General features: G+C 43.9%; 1 protein-coding gene across 3 annotated transcripts in view; it reads left to right on the top strand.

Moving 5' to 3' along the window:
• sema5ba (sema domain, seven thrombospondin repeats (type 1 and type 1-like), transmembrane domain (TM) and short cytoplasmic domain, (semaphorin) 5Ba) overlaps positions 1-15,410 on the top strand; it is a 324,529-nt gene extending 309,119 nt beyond the window's left edge. For all 3 annotated transcript variants that reach the window (XM_087989341.1, XM_087989339.1, XM_087989340.1), the window contains exons 21-23: positions 1,067-1,105; positions 5,498-5,706; positions 14,479-15,410. In XM_087989341.1, coding sequence (XP_087845467.1) covers positions 1,067-1,105; positions 5,498-5,706; positions 14,479-14,631 — 401 coding nt within the window. In that variant the 3' untranslated portion in view covers positions 14,632-15,410. The remainder of the gene's footprint in view (positions 1-1,066; positions 1,106-5,497; positions 5,707-14,478) is intronic.
• Positions 15,411-20,725: the final 5,315 nt, after the last annotated feature.

The raw sequence follows: 20,725 nt of genomic DNA, 5'->3' as shown, positions 1-20,725 counted from the left end.
TTAAAACTAAAAGGCAGTTAGCCCTTCCTTTGGCCGACACAGTCTCAATGGGCAGAATTACCTGCCTCTGCCTCTGTGAACCTCTTAATGTTTCACTGCAGTCCATGGGATCTTGTTGTGTTCAATTAGCTAATGAGAGGGACTGAAATTCAAAGTTAGTCATATTCATTCTGACAGGTTAGTTTTGAGAGACAGGATCGCATATTACACTGAGACTTCTCCTTAATCACCCGAAACTGGAAGGGAAACTTGACCCTTTGCATTTTTAATTAGTGGCTGCCCTACAGAGCGATGGTGATTGGGATTCTAACATTGGAAACCCATTGTCCTTTTGTACAGAAATTGCTCCTACGAGAAGTTGAGAGCCAAAAATGTTGATAAGGAAGTCATAACCAGAACTATAGTAAATTGGCTGGATTTGTATGACAGTCTGAGAGCTTCATTTTGCTTTATTTTTATTCTTTCATGAGAAGTGGGCATTGGCTGGCAAGGCCAATATTTGTTGCCCTTCCTGAATAGCCCTTTACCTGAGTGGCATGTTCGGGCCATTTCAGAGGGCAGTTGAGAGTCAATTGCTTAGCTGTGGGTCTGGAGTCACATGTAGGCCAGACCAGTTCAGGAAGTCCTCCTCCAAAGGCTGTTAGTGGATCAAATGTGCGTTTTCTTATGGCAATGATTGTTGTCATGGCGATCATTACTGACACTAGCTTCCAATTCCAGAATAATTCACTCAAGTCAACTGCCATCAATTGCTATTGTGGGATTTGTGTCCATGTCTCTACACCATGAGCCTGGATTATTAGACCAGTAACATTACCCACATTGATAACTGCCTTTTTAGTTCCAGACTTTTTTCTTTGATTGAATTCATTGACTTCAAATCTTCAAATTGTCGTGGTGGTGATTGAACTTACAGTCTCAGGACTTCCAGATTTTTTGATCACTCAACCAGTAACATAAGCACTGCACCAATGTGACTTCTGATTGCAATCTAAGAATCTATTGCTGTTGGGCTTTGAGGTACCACTGCTCTCAGGTTAAATATTACTTTTGTTTTCTGTTGCAGTGATCCAGTCGGCCATTGGGAGCGACAGCAGCTGTGGAGGTGAGTCCTGACAGAGAACTGCTTCGTAAGTCTTTTGGAGTCATGAGAGATTATAGCATGTTTTGCCACCAAATGCTGAGACTGCACCAGAACTCTCTATGATGAATCATTGCCCAGTTTTATCATTATCTCTCATTCCCAGTAAGATCAATATATTCAGTTCCCAGATTCATCACTATCTTCCACTTGCAGATACATCGCTATCTGCTGTTTCCAGGTTTCTCTCTATCTCCCACTCCCAGTTACATCACTAGCTCTCATTCTCAACTACGTTGGGTTTACTGCTCTAATGCCTGGAATGAATGAATTGCCTTTTGAGAAAAGACTAGCCCTATATCCTCTGGACTTTAGAAAAGTCAGAGGTGACTTGATTAAAACGTATAAGATTCTGAGAGGACTTGACTGTGTGAATGAGTAAAGGATGTTTCCTCTTATGGGAGAGCAGAACCAGGGGTCATAATTCAAAAAGAAAATGTCACCCATTTCAAGAAATGAGGACAATCTTGTTTCTGTCAAAGGATTGTGAGTCTTTGGAATTCCCTTCCTCAAAAGGCAGTGGATGTAGAATCTCTAAATAAGACCATAAGACATAGGAGCAGAAAGTAGGTCATTTCATGTCTGTTCCACCATTCAGTCATGGCTGATAAGTTTCTCAATCTCATTCTTCCGCTTTCTCTATGTAACCCTTGATCCCTTGACATTCAAGACCTATCTATCTCAGTCTTAAATATACTCAAGACCTGGCCTTCACAGCCTTCCAAGGCAATGAATTCCATAAATTCACCCTCAGGCTGAAGAAGTTTCTCTTTATCCCCGTTCCAAAAGGTCTTCCCTTTATTGTAAGGCTGTGCCCTTGGGTCCTAGTCTCTCCTACCAATGGAAACATCTTCCCAACATCACCTCTGTCCAGGCCATTCAGTATTCTGTAAGTTTCAATTAGACCCCCTCATCCTTCTAACTCCATTGAGTTTAGACCCAAAGTCCTCAAATGTTCCTCATACATTAAGGTTTTCATTCCTGGGACCATTCTTGTGAACCTCCTCTGAACACACTCCAAGGACAGTACATCTTTCCTGAGGTATGGGGCCCAAAACTGAGTACTACACTCCAAATGTGGTCTGACCAGAGCCTTGTAGAGCCTCAGAAATACATCCCTGCTTTTATATTCAAGTCATCTCAAAATAAATGCCTTCCTAACTACTGACTCAACCTGCAAGTTTATCTTAAGAGAGAATCCTGTATTAAAACTCCCAAGTCTCTTTGCACTTCAGACTTTTCTCCCCATTTAGAAAATAGTCTATGCCTCTATTCTTCCTAACAAAGTGCATGACTTCATACTTTCCCATGTTGTACTCCATCTGCCACTTGGCTCACTCTCCTAACCTATCCCAAATCCTTCTGCTACCTCCCCACCTCCTCAACACTACCTTTTCCTCTATCTATCTTTGTATCATCTGCAAATTTAGCCAGAATGCCTTCAGTTCCTTCATCTAGATTGTTAATGTATAAAGTGAAAAGATGTGGTCCCAAAACTAAGCTTTGCGGAACACCACTTGTCACCAGCTGCTATCCTGAGAAGGACCCTTTTATCCCTTTTCTCTGCTTTCTGTGAGACAGCCAAGCTTCTATCCATGCTAGCACCTTGCGTCTAACACCATGGCCCCTTATCTTACTCAGTAGCCTCCTGTGCGGCACCTTCTCAAAGGCCTCCTTGAAGTCCAGGTAGATAACACCCATTGACTCTCCTTGGTCTAACCTGCTCATTAATTCCTCAAAGAATTCGAGCAGATTTGGCAGGCATGACCTCCCCTTAGTGAAACCATACCCTATTTTACCATTCACTTCCAAGTATTCAGAAATTTCACCCTTCACGATGGATTCCAGGATCTTACCCACAACCAAGGTTAGGCAAATCGGTCTGTAATTTTCCATCTTTTGCCTCACACCCTTTTTAAACAGGGGTGTCATGTTAGTGATTTCCTGTCCTCTGGGGTCCTCTCAGATTCTAGCTATTAGAGTCGTAGAGTCATAGAGATGTACAGCATGGAAACAGACCCTTCGATCCAACCCATCCATGCCGACCAGATTACCCAACCCAATCTAGTCGCACCTGCCAGCACCCGGCCCATATCCCTCCAAACCCTTCCTATTCATATACCCATCCAAATGCCTCTTAAATGTTGCAATTGTACCAGCCTCCACCACATCCTCTGGCAGCTCATTCCATAAATGTACCACCCTCTGTGTGAAAAAGTTGCCCCTTAGGTCTCTTTTATATCTTTCCCCTCTCACCCTAAACCTATGCCCTCTAGTTGTGGATTCCCCGACACCAGGAAAAAGACTTTGCCTATTTATCCTATCCATGCACCTCATAATTTTGTAAACCTCTATAAGGTCACCCCTCAGCCTCCGATGCTCCAGGGAAAACAGGCCCAGCCTGTTCAGCCTCTCCCTGTAGCTCAGATCCTCCAACCCTGGAAACATCCTTGCAAATCTTTTCTGAACCCTTTCAAGTTTCACAACATCTTTCCGAAAGGAGGGAGACCACAATTGCACGCAATATTCCAACAGTGGCCTAACCAATGTCCTGTACAGCCACAACATGACCTCCCAACTCCTGTACTCGATACTCTGACCAAGAAAGGAAAGCATACCAAACGCCTTCTTCACTATCCTATCTACCTGCGACTCCACTTTCAAGGAGCTATGAACCTGCACTCCAAGGTCTCTTTGTTCAGCAACACTCCCTAGGACCTTACCATTAAGTGTATAAGTCCTGCTAAGATTTGCTTTCCCAAAATGCAGCACCTCGCTTTTATCTGAATTAAACTCCATCTGTCACTTCTCAGCCCATTGGCCCATCTGGTCCAGATCTTGTTGTAATCTGAGGTAACCCTCTTCGCTGTCCACTACACCTCCAATTTTGGTGTCATCTGCAAACTTACTAACTGTACCTCTTATGCTCGCATCCAAATTATTTATGTAAATGACAAAAAGTAGAGAGCCCAGTAGCGATCCATGTGGCACTCCACTGGTCACAGGCCTCCAGTCTGAAAAACAACCCTCCACCACCACCCTCTGTCTTCTACCTTTGAGCCAGTTCTGTATCCAAATGGCTAGTTCTCCCTGTATTCCATGAGATCTAATTCCTGAAAAACCACCACTAACACCTCCCCTATCTCTTCAGCTATCTCCCTTAGACCTCTGGGGTATAGTCCATCTGATCCAGGTTATTTATCCACCTCCAGGCCATTCAGTTTTTCTAGCACCATCTCCGTGGTTATGGCCACCATACTCAGCTCTGCCTCCTCAATCTTTTGAATTTTCGGGATATTACTCGTGTCTTCCACCATGAAGACTGACACAAAGTAATTATTCAGTTCCTCAGCCATTTCCTTGTTCCCCACTACTATCCCACCAGTGTCATTTTCCAGCAGCCTAATGTCCTCTTTTGCCCTTTATATATCTAAAGAAACTCTTCCCATCTTCCTTGATATTACTAGCTAGCTTACCCTCATATTTAATCTTCTCCCTCCTTATTTCTTTCATTGTTGCCCTCTGTTGGTCTTTGTAAGCTTCCCAATCCACTGCCCTTCACCACATTATATGTTTTCTCTTTTGATTTTATACTATCCCTTAAAATATTTTTAAGGCTGTGGAGGATAGATTCTTGATTATCAAGGGGAGGAAAGATTATTGAGGGATGGGCAGGAATGTAGAATTGAGGTTAAAGTCATGATCTTATTGAAGGGAAGAGCAGGCTCAAAGAGCTGAATGGCCTTCTCTAGTTTCTATGTTTGTTACTTTCTCCCGATGAAAACCTGATAGGATCGTAATATGATACAGAGCAGAAAGAGGTCATTCGGCCCATCATATCCCTCCCAGCTCAATCAAAAACAATCAAGTTGAAGCTGCCTCGCTGTTGCCTTTATCTCACATTCCCTGTGTTTCTTTTTGATCGAGCCAATTCCCTTTTGAAAGCTGCTATTAAATCTAGACTCAGCAGCTTATCATACGGTGCCTTCCCAAACCTATCTACTCAATGCATAAAGAAGATTTTTTTACCCCTACAGTTCTTTCACCAATAACTTCCAGTCTCTTTTACCAGTCACCTCAAGCCTCTGCCCTCTAGTTATCAACCCTTTGCTCACTCGATGAGATTCCTCTGTTTTTATTCTTGCTAACCTGAGGGGACAGTACTATGTGCTTAAGGATTGAGTTTTAGGGTGTTATAGTAATGCTTCTTCCCCATAGCTTTATGTCTTAAGACTTGGATAAATGACAACTCATTGTTGAGGGGTATCATGTCCTAGCTGTGTTCCACTATAGTACAGTAAATTATGGCTTTTAGTCTGGTGTAGCTCTTAAGATCCTAACCATTCATTCACTCAGCCTTTAGTGTGTACCATCTGATTGCCACTGGAGTCTCCTGCTTCCTGGGTGCCACCCTCATCACCCTACTGATCTACGCGTACTGCCAGCGGTGCCACAGACAATCTCAGGAGTCCACTGTCATTCATCCGACCACTCCCAACCACCTGAATTACAAAGGCAGCAGTCAGGGTAACAAGAACGAACTCTACAATCCAATGGAAATCAAGGTAACTGGGTTTTGCATTTGGTTGACTGATTCTAAATTGACAAATCCAGTTCTGCAATTCAGGCTGAAGTGTTTGTGACTATTTTTCTTTCCAATTGCTTTGAAACTGACATTTTGCATTTCCCTCCAACACTTCTCTCATGTCGAATGGTGGCTCATGGTTGTTCGATGTTAGGCAATGACAAGACCGAGTCATTTTTACCCTGAAACAGGCCATTCAGCCCATCGAATCGATGTTATCTCTCTGTGGAGCAATTCAGTCAGTTCTATTCCCCAACTCTATCTCCATAGCCCTGCAGGTGTACTGTGTTTTCCTCAAGTGTCCATCCAACTTCTTTGCAAAATTGTTCACTGTCTCTGCCCCCACAAGGCATCAAGCTCCAGGCCATTCTGCCCACTTTGGTGGGTCCAGCACAGTCAGCGATGAGGCACTGGAGGTCTCCCTTGAGGCTACGATTGGGTTGGAAAGACTGATATTGTGAACTTTTTACTTCTTTATCTTTCTAATTTATTCCTCGGACCTATAATACCAGGCTTCAAGAATCTGTACCCAGGTACCTTTGTACCTAAGATGGCACTGTTGAATGTGGCATCTGTAAACTTTTAGATTACATTAGATTCTCTTCAGTGTGGATACAGGCCCTTCGGCCCAACAAGTCCACACCGCCCCTCCGAAGAGAAACCCACCCAAACCCATTCCTCTACCCTATATTTACCCCTGACTAACGCACCTAACACTGTGGGCAATTTAGCATGGCCAATTCACCTGACCTACACATCTTTCTGGATTGTGGGAGGAAACCGGAGCACCTGATGGAAACCCACACAGACATGTGGGAATCGAACCCAGCACCCTGATGCTGTGAGGCAGCAATGCTAACCACTGAGCCACTGTGCCGCCCTCATTCGAGTACAGTTGACAATAAAGCTGATACAATTCAGTTCTATTCATTGCTTGTACTTTCCACCTAAACTCTTAATCTGGTGATCACTAGTCCTCACACCATCCTCAAATGGGATGGGGTTTCTTTGATGAAATCAGCCTCAATCCAGTCATTCAAAGGAGATTGGACTGGAAAAAGCAGGATGTGCAATAGCGGGAAAATGGAGGGAGTGATTTGCTCGTTTGAAGAGTTGGTGCCGACAAGATGGGCCGAATGGCCTCCTTTTGCAATGCTTCTGTGAAGTTGCTGGAGATCTTTGAAGGTCATCTCTTGAATGATACCCTCCAGCAGGAGGGCATTTGGTTCATCATACCTGTGCCAAACCTTAAAAGAGCTGTCCAATTAACTGTTCTCCCCCTGCCCAACCCTTGCAGACCTGAAAATGTTTCCCTGTTTGAGTATTTATTCGATTCCCTTCTGAAAGTTATGACTCAATCTGCTTCAATGGCAGATCAGATCAACTCACTGCCTTAAAAATAAGCCTTCTCGTCTTCTTTCCTTTACCAATTATCTATAATCCAAATCTTGAGGATTACTGACTCTCTTGTCAGTAGACACAGTTTCACCCATGTATCAAACCCTTTCAGAATTTTGAATATTTCCACTCAGCTTTCTGTGTTCTAAGGAGTGCAATCCCAGTATCTTCTGACTCTCCTCATATCGAAAATTAATTGGGTTGAGGTCAGTTCAAGGCCTGCCCCACCCCCATCTTCCCCATAGTAAATATTTGCAGTACTTTGCCATTTTTGGGCAAATGATCACTAGGTAGGCTTCGAAAAGGAAATGGGGTAAAGAGCAGGGGGAGGCAATGGCCCAGGTGGATTATCATTGGCTTGTTAATCTATTAATGTTCCGGGGACCTGGGTTCACTTCCTCTGGAATTCGGAGACTAATGAAGACCATGAATTCACTGTAAGTTGTTGGGAAAAAGAGAATCGACATTTCAGGCTGGAGCCCTTTATCAGGAAAGATGAAGGCCCCTGCCTGAAACGTCGATTCTCCTGCTCCTCAGATGCTGCATGACCTGCTGTGCTTTTCCAGCACCACACACGGTCGACTCTGATCTCCAGCATCTGCAGTCCTCACTTTCTCCTAATTGTTGGGAAAAAACCATCTGGTTCACTGATATCCTTTAGGGAAGGAGATTGCCATCCTTACTTAGTCTGGCCTACATGTGACTCCTGACAGATAGAAATATGGTTGACTCTTAACTGCCCTCGAAGGAATTAGGGTTGGGCAATAAATGGCGGCCTAGTCAGTGATATTCTCATCCTATGAGTGAATGTTTTAAAAAGCCAGTAGCAGTGGAATATTCTTTTCCATTCATGTGTCTTGGCATTTATTAGCATACCCAGCATTTGTTACCCATCCCTAACTGCCCTTACACTGAATCTTTCTTTCTCAAATGCCAATGGAAGCAGAGTCTTGAATAATTTTAAGGCAGAAACCATAAGACCATCAGAAATGGGAACAGGAGCAGGAATGGGCTGTTTGAGCACTTCATTGTATTTCTCATGTCCACTTTCCTGCACTTCCTCCTTAATTCTTGATTCCCTAACTGATCAAGAATCTATCTCAACCTTAAATATATACAAGGACTCTGAGCCCACAGCTCTCTGTGGCCCAGGAACTCCAAAGACTCAGAACTCTCTGAGAGAAGAATTTCTCCTCATCTGAGCCCTAAATTAACTCCCTTTTATTCTGAGATGATACCCTCTGATCCTGGACTTTCCCATGAGGGGAAACATCCCCTTAGCATTTACCCTGTTAACCCCCCTAGGAATCCTCAATATCTCAACAAGACTAGCTCTTATTCATCTAAACTCAAATGATTCATGAGGTAGATCAATTCTTGGCAATGACGGGGGTGAAAGGTCACCGTGGGGGTAAGTGGAAATATGGATTTGAGGATATGCTCAGATCAGCCACGATCTTATTAGTTGGTGGAGCAGGCTTGTCAGGCAGGATGGCCTACTCCCACACTATCCCATCGACTTCACTCAATCCCCATTACTGTCGTCAAAGAGCTGACACAAGCAAGCTGGACTGAATGGCCTCATTCTATGCATGTGGGATTCTAAAAAAGAGCTGAAAAGAGCCCAGACTGTTAATGAGTTTGTTTTTTTTTGAGCGGGCAGGAGTGGAATTTGCTTTTGGTAATCCTGTTTATAATCAAGGCATCAAATCTGATTTACGCTTTGTTTAAACTGAAGGTTTATCTTTGTTGGCTAAAAGCCAAGCTTATTATAAAATTCCTGCACTAATCTTGTCTCCAGAGCGATGGCTTTTGTGGATTAATGCACTGTGCATTGTAAATGTATTATAAAGGAGAAAAAATTAGCTGTATGGACTTATTACAGATAAGCAGAGGAACCTGGTAACCTTCAGACAACTGTTGAAGACTATTACACAGCTTAGGTGAGACAGCAAGTTCTCAGTGGGGACATCAGTACACACTGCACCCATCACATCATGCTCTGTGTCATGGATTCAAGTATCATTCCAGAGACCTGAGTATAAAACGTAGGTTGACAGACCTTTGAGTATCGGAGTTGGGACATGATGTTGAGGTTGTACAGGACATTGGCGAGACCTCTTCTGGAGTACTGTATTCAGTTTTGGTTGCCCTGTTATAGGATGGAAATTATTAAACTGGAGAGGGTTCAGAAAAGATTGACCAGGATGTTACTGGGAATGGAGGGTTTGAGTTATAAGATTAGGCTGGATAGGCTGTGCCTTTTTTCATTGGAGCGTAGGAGATTGAGAGATGGCCTTATCGAGGTTCCTAAAGTAATGAGGGGCATAGCTAAGGTGAATAGCAAAAGTCTTATCCTTAGGGGTGCGGCTAGTGGTGTTCAAAACGAGAGAAACTAGAGGGCATAGGTTCAAGGTGAGAGGAGTAAGATTTAAAAAGGACACAAGGGGAATTTTTTTATGCAGAGAGTGGTTAGTGTGGAGAATGAACTTCCAGAGGAAGTGGTGAATGCAGGTACAGTTGCAACATTTAAAAGACATTTGGATAATTACATAAATAAGAAAGGTTTGGAGGGATATGGGCCAAACCAGGCAAGTGGGACTAGTTTAGTTTGGGATTATGGTCCTTGTGGACTAACTGGACCGATGGATCTGTTTCCATGCTGTATACCTCTATGAGAGAGAGAACCTGCACAGTTACTGCCTTTGCTGTTTTTGAATTCATGTATCGCTGGACATCGGAGTGCATCTGGGAAAATTAACAAACAGTGAATTTCACAACTAATCTTGGAGGAACTGTTGAACAAAGTTCACAACACAGAATCAGATAAGTTAATCATTGTTTTAAGTCTGTCCAACAGAAAGGCAGTGGGTTCTTTCTTGATTATATGTTTTTGGAGATAGGTCTCTTGATTAAACTTAAAATATAAGCCATAACTATTAATTTAACTATTAATTGTTTTGTAGAGGAATAGGACAGTGTTATTTTCTGGGTCTGAAGATTATGAAGAGCAAAAATGGCCTTTGCAGTGATATGTACTTCTTGTCAGATATGGGAGTTTAAAGAGAGTTTAAGGGTTACTGCGGATTATATCTGCCATAAATGCTGTTGGATGCGAATCTTATCAGATCGAGTGGATCGGTTGGAGAGACAGTTAGAAGCGATGAGGAATTTGCAACAGTAACAGTATGTGATGGATGGCAGTTATAGGAAGGGGGGAAAGTCTCAGATACAGTCACATAGATGGGTTAACTCCAGGAAGGGTAAGAAAGGTAGGCACCTAGGCCAGGAGTCTTTTGTGGATATACCCATTTCAAACAGGTATGCTGTTTTGGAAAATGTAGGAGGTGATGGATTCTCAGGGGAACGTAGCACGAACAGCCAAGTTTCTGGTAATGAGACTGGCTCTAATGCAACGAGGGGTACGTTGACTTCCAAGAGATCAATTGTGTTAGGGGATTCTGTAGTCAGAGGTACAGACAGATGTTTCTGTGGCCAGCAGAGAAAAAGCAGAATGGTGTGTTGTTTCCCTGGTGCCAGGATCAAGGATGTTTCAGAGAGGGTGCAGAATGTTCTCATGGGGGAGAGGGGCCAGCAAGTGGTCATTGTCCACATTGGAACCAACAATGTAGGAAGGGAAAAGGTTGAGACTCTGAAGGGAGATTACAGAGAGTTAGGCAAAAATTTAAAAAGGAGGTCCTCAAGGGTAGTAATATCTGGATTACTCCCAGTGCTACAAGCTAGTGAGGGCAGGAATAGGAGGATAGAGCAGATGAATGCATGGCTGAGGAGCTGGTGTATGGGAGAAGGATTCACATTTTTGGATCATTGGAATCTCTTTTGGGGTAAAAGTGACCTGTACAAGAAGGACGGATTGCATCTACATTGGAAGGGGACTAATATACTGGCAGGGAAATTTGCTAGAACTGCTCGGGAGGACTTAAACTAGTAAGGTGGGGGGGTGGGACCCAGTGAGGAAAGAGATCAATCTGAGATGGGTACAGCTGAGAACAGAAGTGAGTCAAACAGTCAGGGCAGCCAGGGACAAGGTAGGACTAATAAATTAAACTGGATTTATTTCAATGCAAGGGGCCTAACAGGGAAGGCAGATGATCTCAGGGCATGGTTAGGAACATGGGACTGGGATATCATAGCAATTACAGAAACATGGCTCAGGGATGAGCAGGACTGGCAGCTTGATGTTCCAGGATACAAATGCTACAGGAAGGATAGAAAGGGAGGCAAGAGAGGAGGGGGAGCGGCATTTTTGATAAGGGATAGCATTACATCTGTGCTGAGGGAGGATATTCCCGGAAATACATCCAGGGACGTTATTTGGGCAGGACTGAGAAATAAGAAAGGGATAAGAAAGGGATGATCACCTTATTGGGATTGTATTATAGACCCCCTAATAGTCAGAGGGAAATTGAGAAACAAACTTGTAAGGAGATCTCTGCTATCTGTAAGAATAATAGGATGGTTATGGTAGGGGATTTTAACTTTCAAAACATCGACTGGGACTGCCATAGTGTTAAAGGTTTAGAAGGAGAGGAATTTGTTAAGAGCGGACAAGACAATTTTCTGATTCAGTATGTGGATGTACCTACTAGAGAAGGTGCAAAACTTGACCTACTCTTGGGAAATAAGGCAGGGCAGGTGACTGAGGTGTCAGTGGGGGAGCACTTTGGGACCAGCAACCATAGTTCTATTTGTTTTAAAATAGTGATGGAAAAGGATAGACTAGATCCAAAAGTTGAAGTTCTAAATTGGAGAAAGGCCAATTTTGATGCAATTCGGCAAGAACTTTCGAAAGCTGATTGGAGGCAGATGTTCGCAGGTAAAGGGACGGCTGGGAAATGGGAAGCCTTCAGAAAAGAGATCATGAGAATCCAGAGAAAGTATATTCCTGTTAAGGTGAAAGGAAAGGCTGGTAGGTATACGGAAAGCCGGATGACTAAAGAAATTGAGGGTTTGGTTAAGAAAAAGAAGGAAGCATATGTCAGGTACAGACAGGATAGATCGAGTGAATCCTTAGAAGAGTATAAAGGCAGTAGGAGTATACTTAATAGGGAAATCAGGAGGGCAAAAAGGGGACATGAGATAGCTTTGGCAAATAGAATTAAGGAGAATCCAAAGGGTTTTTACAAATATATTAAGGACAAAAGGGTAACTAGGGAGAGAATAGGGCCCCTTAAAGATCAGCAAGGCGGCCTTTGTGTGGAGCCGCAGAAAATGGGGGAGATACTAAATGAATATTTTGCATCAGTATTTACTGTGGAAAAGGGTATGGAAGATATTGACTGTAGGGAAATAGATGGTGACATCTTGCAAAATGTCCAGATTACAGAGGAGGAGGTGCTGGATGTCTTGATGATGGGTAAAGATGGATAAATCCTCAGGACCTGATCAGGTCCCGAGAACTCTGTGGGAAGCTAGAGAAGTGATTGCTGGGCCTCTTGCTGAGATATTTGTATCATCGATAGTCACAGGTGAGGTGCCGGAAGCCTGGAGGTTGGCAAACGTGGTACCACTGTTTAAGAAGGGCGGTAAAGACAAGCCAGGGAACTAAAGACCGGTGAGCCTGACCTCAGTGGTGGGCAAGATGTTGGAGGGAATCCTGAGGGACAGGATGTACATTTGTTTGGAAAAGCAAGGACTGATCAGGGATACTCAACATGGCTTTGTGCATGGGAAATCATGTCTCACAAACTTAAATGAGTTTTTTGAAGAAGTAACAAAGAGGATTGATGAGGGCAGAGCGGTAGCTGTGATTCAAATGGACTTCAGTAAGGCATTCGACAAGGTTCCCCATGGGAGACTGTTAGCAAGGTTAGATCTCATGGAATACAGGGGGAACTAGCCATTTGGATACAGAACTGGCTGAAAGGTAGAAGACAGAGGGTGGTGGTGGAGGGTTGTTTTTCAGACTGGAGGCCTGTGACCAGTGGAGTGCCACAAGGATCGGTGCTGGGTTCTCTAATATTTTGTTATTTACATAAATGATTTGGATGCGAGCATAAGAGGTACAGTTAGTAAGTTTGCAGGTGACACCAAAATTGGAGGTGTAGTGGACAGCGAAGAGTGTTACCTCAGATTACAACAAGATCTGGACCAGATGAGCCAATGGGCTGAGAAGTGGCAGATGGAGTTTAATTCAGATAAATGCAAGGTGCTGCATTTTGGGAAAGCAAATCTTAGCAGGACTTATACACTTAATGGTCAGGTCCTAGGGAGTGTTGCTGAACAAAGAGACCTTGGAGTGCAGGTTCATAGCTCCTTGAAAGTGGAGTCGCAGGTAGTGCGACTATCTTCTTCGCAGATCGTGAAGAAGGCGTTTGGTATGCTTTCCTTTCTTGGTCAGAGTATTGAGTACAGGAGTTGGGAGGTCATGTTGCGGCTGTACAGGACGTTCGTTAGGCCACTGTTGGAATATTGCGTGCAATTCTGGTCTCCTTCCTATCGGAAAGATGTTGTGAAACTTGAAAGGGTTCAGAAAAGATTTACAAGGATATTGCCAGGGTTGGAGTATCTGAGCTGCAGGGAGAGGCTGAACAGGCTGGGGCTGTTTTCCCTGGAGCGTCGGAGGTTGAGGGTGACCTTATAGAGGTTTACAAAGTTATGAGGTGCATGGATAAAGTAAATCGGCAAAGTCTTTTCCCTGGGTTCGGGGAGTCCAGAACTAGAGGGCATAGATTTAGGGTGAGAGGGGAAAGATACAAAAGAGACCTAAGGGGCAACTTTTTCACGCAGAGGGTGGTACGTGTATGAAATGAGCTGCCAGAGGAAATGGAGGAGGCTGTACAATTGTGACATTTAAGAGGCATTTAAGAGGAAGGGTTTAGAGGGATATGGGCCGGGTGCTGGTAGGTGGGACTAGATTGGGTTGGGGTATCTGGTCGGCATGGACGGGTTGGACCGAAGGGTCTGTTTCCATGCTGTACACCTCTATGACTCTAAGACTCTATAACATTGTCAGTGCTAAAGAGAGTTGGAGGACTGTTCTCTCATTGGAGACATGAAATGTTTGCTCTCACAGTCATACATTCACCCCTTGGTCACTAATTTGAAGGAGCTTTGAGGGGAGCTCATCCGGCCATATTTAACCTCAAATGACCTTATTAGAACAGATTTCTTTGCCGTTTATCTTGCTTCTGGGATCTTGCTATGTGCAAGCTTACTGGATCACACAACCGAGGCACTCCTGTGAACGGTGCTGGATAACTGTATTTGTTTTAAGTTCCTTTCATGATTTTCTTTTAAAAATCCAACTATGAAACAGTTTGTTTAAATTGCCTGATGTTGCTGTACACCTAAGCAAACCAAGACACTTATTTGGTTCTTTATTTCACCCTAGACGCTGAACAAAAACAATTTGATTCCTGATGACCGAAGCAACTATTTCTCCTCTCTGCAGCAGACCAATGTGTACACCACGACGTATTATCCTAGCACCCTGAATAAATATGACTATCGACCTGAATCCTCATCTGGAAGAACGTATACCTAAGACGTTCCAAGTGGACTTCTCCTGGAAAGAAACCACAAAAGGACTCTGCTCACCCAGCTCCCCTGGCACACCGCAAGTGAACCTGTAACCATAGCAACTACTCATAGTCGAGTCATAACCAGTCCAAATTTCGTGCAGTCAGTCCTTCATTAAAACATTTGCACCCTTCAAGGTCCACAGGTCAGCCATCGAGACTTCTTTACGACTTAAAAGAAACTTTGTCAGCTACGGATTTTGTGTTTTTTTTCTTCGTTCATGGAACCCCCACCACCCCGATGAGAGAGACTGAGCGATGCTTCTTTTTTTTGCGGGGAGGGGGAATAAAGAAAGACGTTGGCGGAGACAAGATGGCCGCCGCAGTGGCCGAACAAGACAGTTAGTTGCCACACAGCAACGTGTCACCTCTTGTGAAACTAGATCGGCCGAGGATTTCTTCACATTGGTACTACAGGTGGCTCTGAGAATGTGACCGTAGCATCTAGGTACAGAAATACTCCTGCGCTACTGAGGAATCGTTATTTTTTATTGTCATTTGAAAGTTTATGACCTTCTTCTGTATTCCCCACTTCCCCTCCCCTTTCAGTGTTAATTTTCAGATGTGGAACCTAACATTGGCGAAATGTAGCTGTATTTACAGAAACCGTCTGTTTGATTTAATAGCTCCATTACTCCATTTTTTGCTACACCCAAACCTCCTCCCACCCTATTTCACTTGCCAACAGTTCAAAAAAGAAACCATTGAAATGTTCTTTATTTTTTTAAACTGATTTTTTATTGTGCTCCTTGCCTGGCTTTCAGGATTGTTTCATTGTTTCTTCTATTTTTGTCCTCACTTGCATTCCCATGATTGGCATTTTGACACTTTTAACTGATTGGTGAAATTTGCATAGTGATTAACCCGTAGATAGTGAACAGAGGGGTGAACAATGGTCCTATTCATGGTTAAAGGGCACCAGGTAAATTTAAGTGCACAATCCTGCAAAACAACTGTTAAACTAATTTGAGGACTGCCCTCCGCTAATTCAGTTCTGTTCAGTTAATGCACCCTGGTTTGGATATGCTTCACATTTTTATAATCAGCAGGTTTAAGATGCTATTTCACCATAATTTCATCTGCTTCATTGGAATCTGTAGCTCAAAGGAATTATTCTAATGTGCAAGAGTGATCCAGAAATGCAAAGAGGAAACATTGGTTGTAGTGGCGGAGAATTCTACAAATGTAGCTAAATGTGAGATTGCCCTGGTAATGCTTCCTATATTCTCTTTAGCTTCTTAACTATCCCATTTCTGATCCTTTAGAAAGAGAGCTAGGGTGTTCCAAGGTGTTGGCTATATTTAGAGTATGGATTTACCAAGGATTCTTTGAAATGATAAGGCCCAGGTACGTTGCTAGCACTGTGAGCTGAAACGTGCCCTCACCCTCCGTGGTAGTGGCTCAGAAAACTCAAAAAGTTTCCCTTTCCTCCCACACCACTCTTCTCCTGACGAGCTCAGCCGAACAAAAAGTTCTGTTGAAAGTTTACCGAAAGACATTTCAGGAGCTGGACAGTGTCCTGAGCTCTGACTTAAAACTCCCCAAGTAAAACGAGAAAGTTTGCTTCTTAATCTGTGGCTAATGGTTTTGCTTATCAGCTACCAATTTGATCTCCTGTGGCAAGTTATTTATGTTTGATGCCCATTGAGATACAGTTGGAAGCTGTGCCAATGTACGCATGCTATAGTAGTGTAACTGAGTTGGGGAGCCAGCCAATCTTGTATTCCACAGGAATCTCTGCTGCCCCTTATAACTGAGCCCGAATTTCTGTTCACTGATTACAGTGGAAACCAATTCTCACGTACCAAATCAACCAATTGGGTTCTCTTAAAGAGAAGAATTCTTAATTTTCCCACATGATCCGTATACATGGAAAGGCAGCTATGAAGTTACCTGCACTGAGGTATATCTAAAAAGCTAAAAGAATCAATCGTGATGGTACATCCTGTCTGAACAAGAATCCATGAATTTTATACTATAGCTGTCAGAGTTCTATGCTGGATCTTTCTCACGTGGCTACACCAATCTGTGATCTGCTAGTTTAGGTTGGCAGTACTTACACAAGATGCAAAAAGATGTATTGAGGTGAGGTCGGTTGGTGAACCTGCCCTAGACTTTACATGATACATGAGCTGTTTTGAAGTTATCTGCACCAAGGAACCATCAATGCGGATGAGAAGCTAAACCTCCCATTGTGGTTTTCAAGACTGTACATTGCCTCAGCCTCACGAGGGCTCCCATCCTATTTCTGTAACTCTCTCTATAGTCCTCTGCAGTCCTCCAGTGCTATTCTCCAGTTGCATCCCCTTTGATACTCATTTTATCATTGTTGAACATGCCTGCTGTTGCCTGGGCCTTAAGCTCCTCCCCTCTTCTTTGTCTCCCCCTCTCACTCCCTTTAAGACACTCCTTAAAGTCTACCTCTTTGACCATAACTGCAATCACCTGTCCTACTGCCTCCTTATGTGACTCAATGTCAAATTTTGTTTAGCTAACACTCCCGTGAATTGGCTTTGGAAGTTTTATTGTTTCGGCAAAGGTGCTATACAAATGTAGGTTGTTGTGTTGAAGTGGAAATATTGTTCCCATCTTTGTCCTACTTTTCCTGGCTTATCAGGAACTGTGAATGCCTGCCTTTAAGTAGAACATGCATTGTATAAAGTGAATATTAATGCGGTGCAAGACTGTGAAATGTGGTGACAATTCTGGCGTGCCTTAGTTTTTGTTGACCTCTGTAAATTGTCCTTGTTTCATCTAATACTTCTATTTGCAGAAGCCTTACTGGGCATTTACTGGCATCCAGCTCATTTATCTTCCCTTGTAGACAGAGTGGGGGTTGGTGGGCAGTGAAGATAATTGTGTTGGTCTAATGGCCACCAGGAACAGTAATACTTACCAGCTGGTACTTCATGAATGTATATGTTTCTGAATCCCTAACTGCGGTAAGTAAGTACAGCACTTTTGTGGTTGCCATTAATCAACTTGCACTGGGGTTGAACCAATGTGACGTTTGTTAGGCCAAAGTTACAGTGCTGTGTCAGTTCTGGTCACCGCACTGTACAAAGGGTGTGACTGCACTAGGGAGAGGGCTCAGAGGAGATTCATCAGGATAGACTAGAGGTTCTCAACCATAAAGAGCTGGAGACAAAATGGAGTTGTTTTCCTTCGGGCAGAGGAGGCTGAGGGGTGGGGATCTGATTGAGAGGTTCAAAGTTCAAAGGGCACAGATGGGGTCGAGGGGGAGAAACTTTCCCTCCAAGTAGAGCGTCTATAACCAAGGGACATGAGGTTTTAAGGTAAGGAACAGGAGATTTAAAGGGGATTTGAGGAAGGTTTTCTCATCCAGAGGGCTGTGGTTACCTGGAACTCATTGCCTGAAAGGGTGGTAGAGGCTTGAACCCTCAAGGCTTTGAAGAATTATTTAGATGAGCACTTGAAATGCCAGAGCATACAAGGCTATGAGCCAAGTGTTGGGAATTGGGATTAGAGTAAATGGATGCTTGATGACCAGTATAAAACACAGTGGGCTGAATATTCATAAGAACATAAGAAATAGGAAAAAGATTAGGCCATCTGGGTCATCTGTCTTTTCCTGTGCTATAAAAACTCTAGGATTCTGTGACTCTCCATCCAATCAAAACGTAGTTTGGGAAAAGAGTTGCTTCACAATGGCCAATGGAAATATCTTATGTGTGCTAACCTCAAGAGTTGCTCCAATCATTACTCCCAAACATTGAGTTGAATAAATGTTGAGAAGCTCGAAGTGAGTGTAGTGAATTAAGATATATCCTTAAGTTAGTTGTAAACCCTGAACTCAGTGATCCTTTAGATGAAAGTGAGGATTGCAGATGCTGGAGATTAGAGTCGAGAGTGTGGTGCTGGAAAAGCACAGCAGGTCAGACAGCATCCAAGGAGCAGGAGGAGCATTCCTGATGAAGGGCTTTTGCCCGAAACATTGATTCTCCTGTTCCTCGGATGCTGCCTGACTTGCTGTGCTTTTCCAGCACCACACTCTCGACTGAATGATCCATTGATCTACAGATTTCTCTCAGCACCATTAGGATTCTTTGTCAAATAAGCTGTTTTCCCTGGAGTGCCGGAGGCTGAGTCATGACCTTATAGAGGTTAATAAAATCATGATAGGGTAAATTAATAAGGTGAAAGTGAGGTCTGCAGATGCTGGAGATCAGAGCTGAAAATGTGTTGCTGGAAAAGCGCAGCAGGTCAGGCAGCATCCAGGGAACAGGAGCATCGACGTTTCGGGCATAAGCCCTTCTTCAGGAATGAGGAAAGTGTGTCCAGCAGGCTAAGATAAAAGGTAGGGAGGAGGGACTTGGGGGAGGGGCGTCGGAAATGTGATAGGTGGAAAGAGGTCAAGGTGAAGGTGATAGGTCAGACTGGGGTGGGGGCGGAGAGGTCAGGAAGAAGATTGCAGGTTAGGAAGGCGGTGCTGAATTCGATGGATTGGACTGAGACAAGGTGGGGGGAGAGGGGAAATGAGGAAACTGGTGAAATCCGAGTTCATCCCTTCTGGTTGGAGGGTTCCTAGGCGGAAGATGAGGCGCTCTTCCTCCAACCGTCGTGTTGTTGTGGTCTGGCGATGGAGGAGTCCCAGAGGTGTCTCTGGGACACCCGGACCAACCAACCCAATCACCCTGTGGCTCAACACTTCAACTCCCCCTCCTACTCCACCAAGGATATGCAGGTCTTTGGACTCCTCCATCGCCAGACCACAACAACACGACGGTTGGAGGAAGAGCGCCTCATCTTCCGCCTAGGAACCCTCCAACCAGAAGGGATGAACTCGGATTTCACCAGTTTCTTCATTTCCCCTCCCCCCATCTTGAAGAAGGGCTTATGCCCGAAACGTCGATTCTCCTGTTCCCTGGATGCTGCCTGACCTGCTGCGCTTTTCCAGCAACACATTTTCAGCTCTAAGTTAATAAGGTCTTTTCCCTGGGATGGGAGAGACCATAACTCAAGGGCATAGGTTTAAGGTGAGAGGGGAAAGATTAAAAAGGGACCTAAGGGGCAAAAGTTTCATGCAAAGGATGGTGCATGTATGGAATGAGCTGCCAGAGGAAGTGGTGGAGGCTGGTACAATTACAGCATTTAAAAGGCTACTGGATGGGTATATGAATAGGAAGGGTTCAGAAGGAAAAGGGCCAAGCACTGGCAAATAGGAGTAGATTAGTTTAGGATATCTGGTCGGCATGGATGAGTTGAACTGAGGGGTCTATTTCCATGCTGTACATCTCTATGACTCTATGACTTTAAGTCAGGCCCCTGTTCATTTGTGAGGCTAAAGGATGAATGCTGAGGGAATTGGCAATGTCATGATACTCCTTCAAATTTGGGAGTGGATGGGACGCCGAGACAAAGTAGTTTGTACTTTATCTTGGGCCCTGGCCCAGTGCTTGTGTGCAGACACTGGTTTGAAATTTTGATGAGACTTGATGTCACCTAGTTTAAGTTTGAGATGCTGAGGTTGTTCTCCTTAGAGCAGAGAAAGTCAAGGTGAAATTTGATCAAGGCGATCAAAATCATGAGGGAGCCCTGGATGGAGTAGACATAGAGACACAATTCCCATTGGCCTAAGAGTCATGAACCTGAGGAGACCATTTTAAGATGTGTGGTGGGAGAACAATAGTGACAGAAGAAGGACATTCTTTTAACTCAGCGAGTGGTTAAGATTCAGAATGCACCTTCCTGAGAAGGTGGTGGAGATGGGTTCATTAGGAGCTTTTGAAAGGAGTTTGGACACATAGATGAAGAAAAAGAAATTGTAGCATTGTGAAGAAAGGAAAATGCGGGGTAGCTGGATTGTGCAAGCAGAGACCCAGCAAGGATGGAATGGCCTCTTTTTGTGTTTCGGTCATTCGGTGATTCTACAAAAAGAACATCTTCGCCATCTTAATCTGTGAATGCACAATATAATTTGATACTGAAGCTTTATGGGTCAGGAAGCCCTTAAGTGTGACCCCTGACCTGTGCCAAGTCCGTCCAAGAGAGATTATGATTGGTGCTAACAATCTCAACCTTGGCATGGGAAAATTCAAC

Source organism: Chiloscyllium plagiosum, unplaced genomic scaffold, assembly GCF_037043375.1.
Source record: "Chiloscyllium plagiosum isolate Xiang-an unplaced genomic scaffold, Cpla_swu_hap1 HiC_scaffold_7, whole genome shotgun sequence".
In the NCBI taxonomy this organism is placed as follows: Eukaryota; Metazoa; Chordata; class Chondrichthyes; order Orectolobiformes; family Hemiscylliidae; genus Chiloscyllium; species Chiloscyllium plagiosum.
Note: the sequence above shows the minus strand (reverse complement) of the source record. Positions and strands in the feature narration are given on the sequence as shown.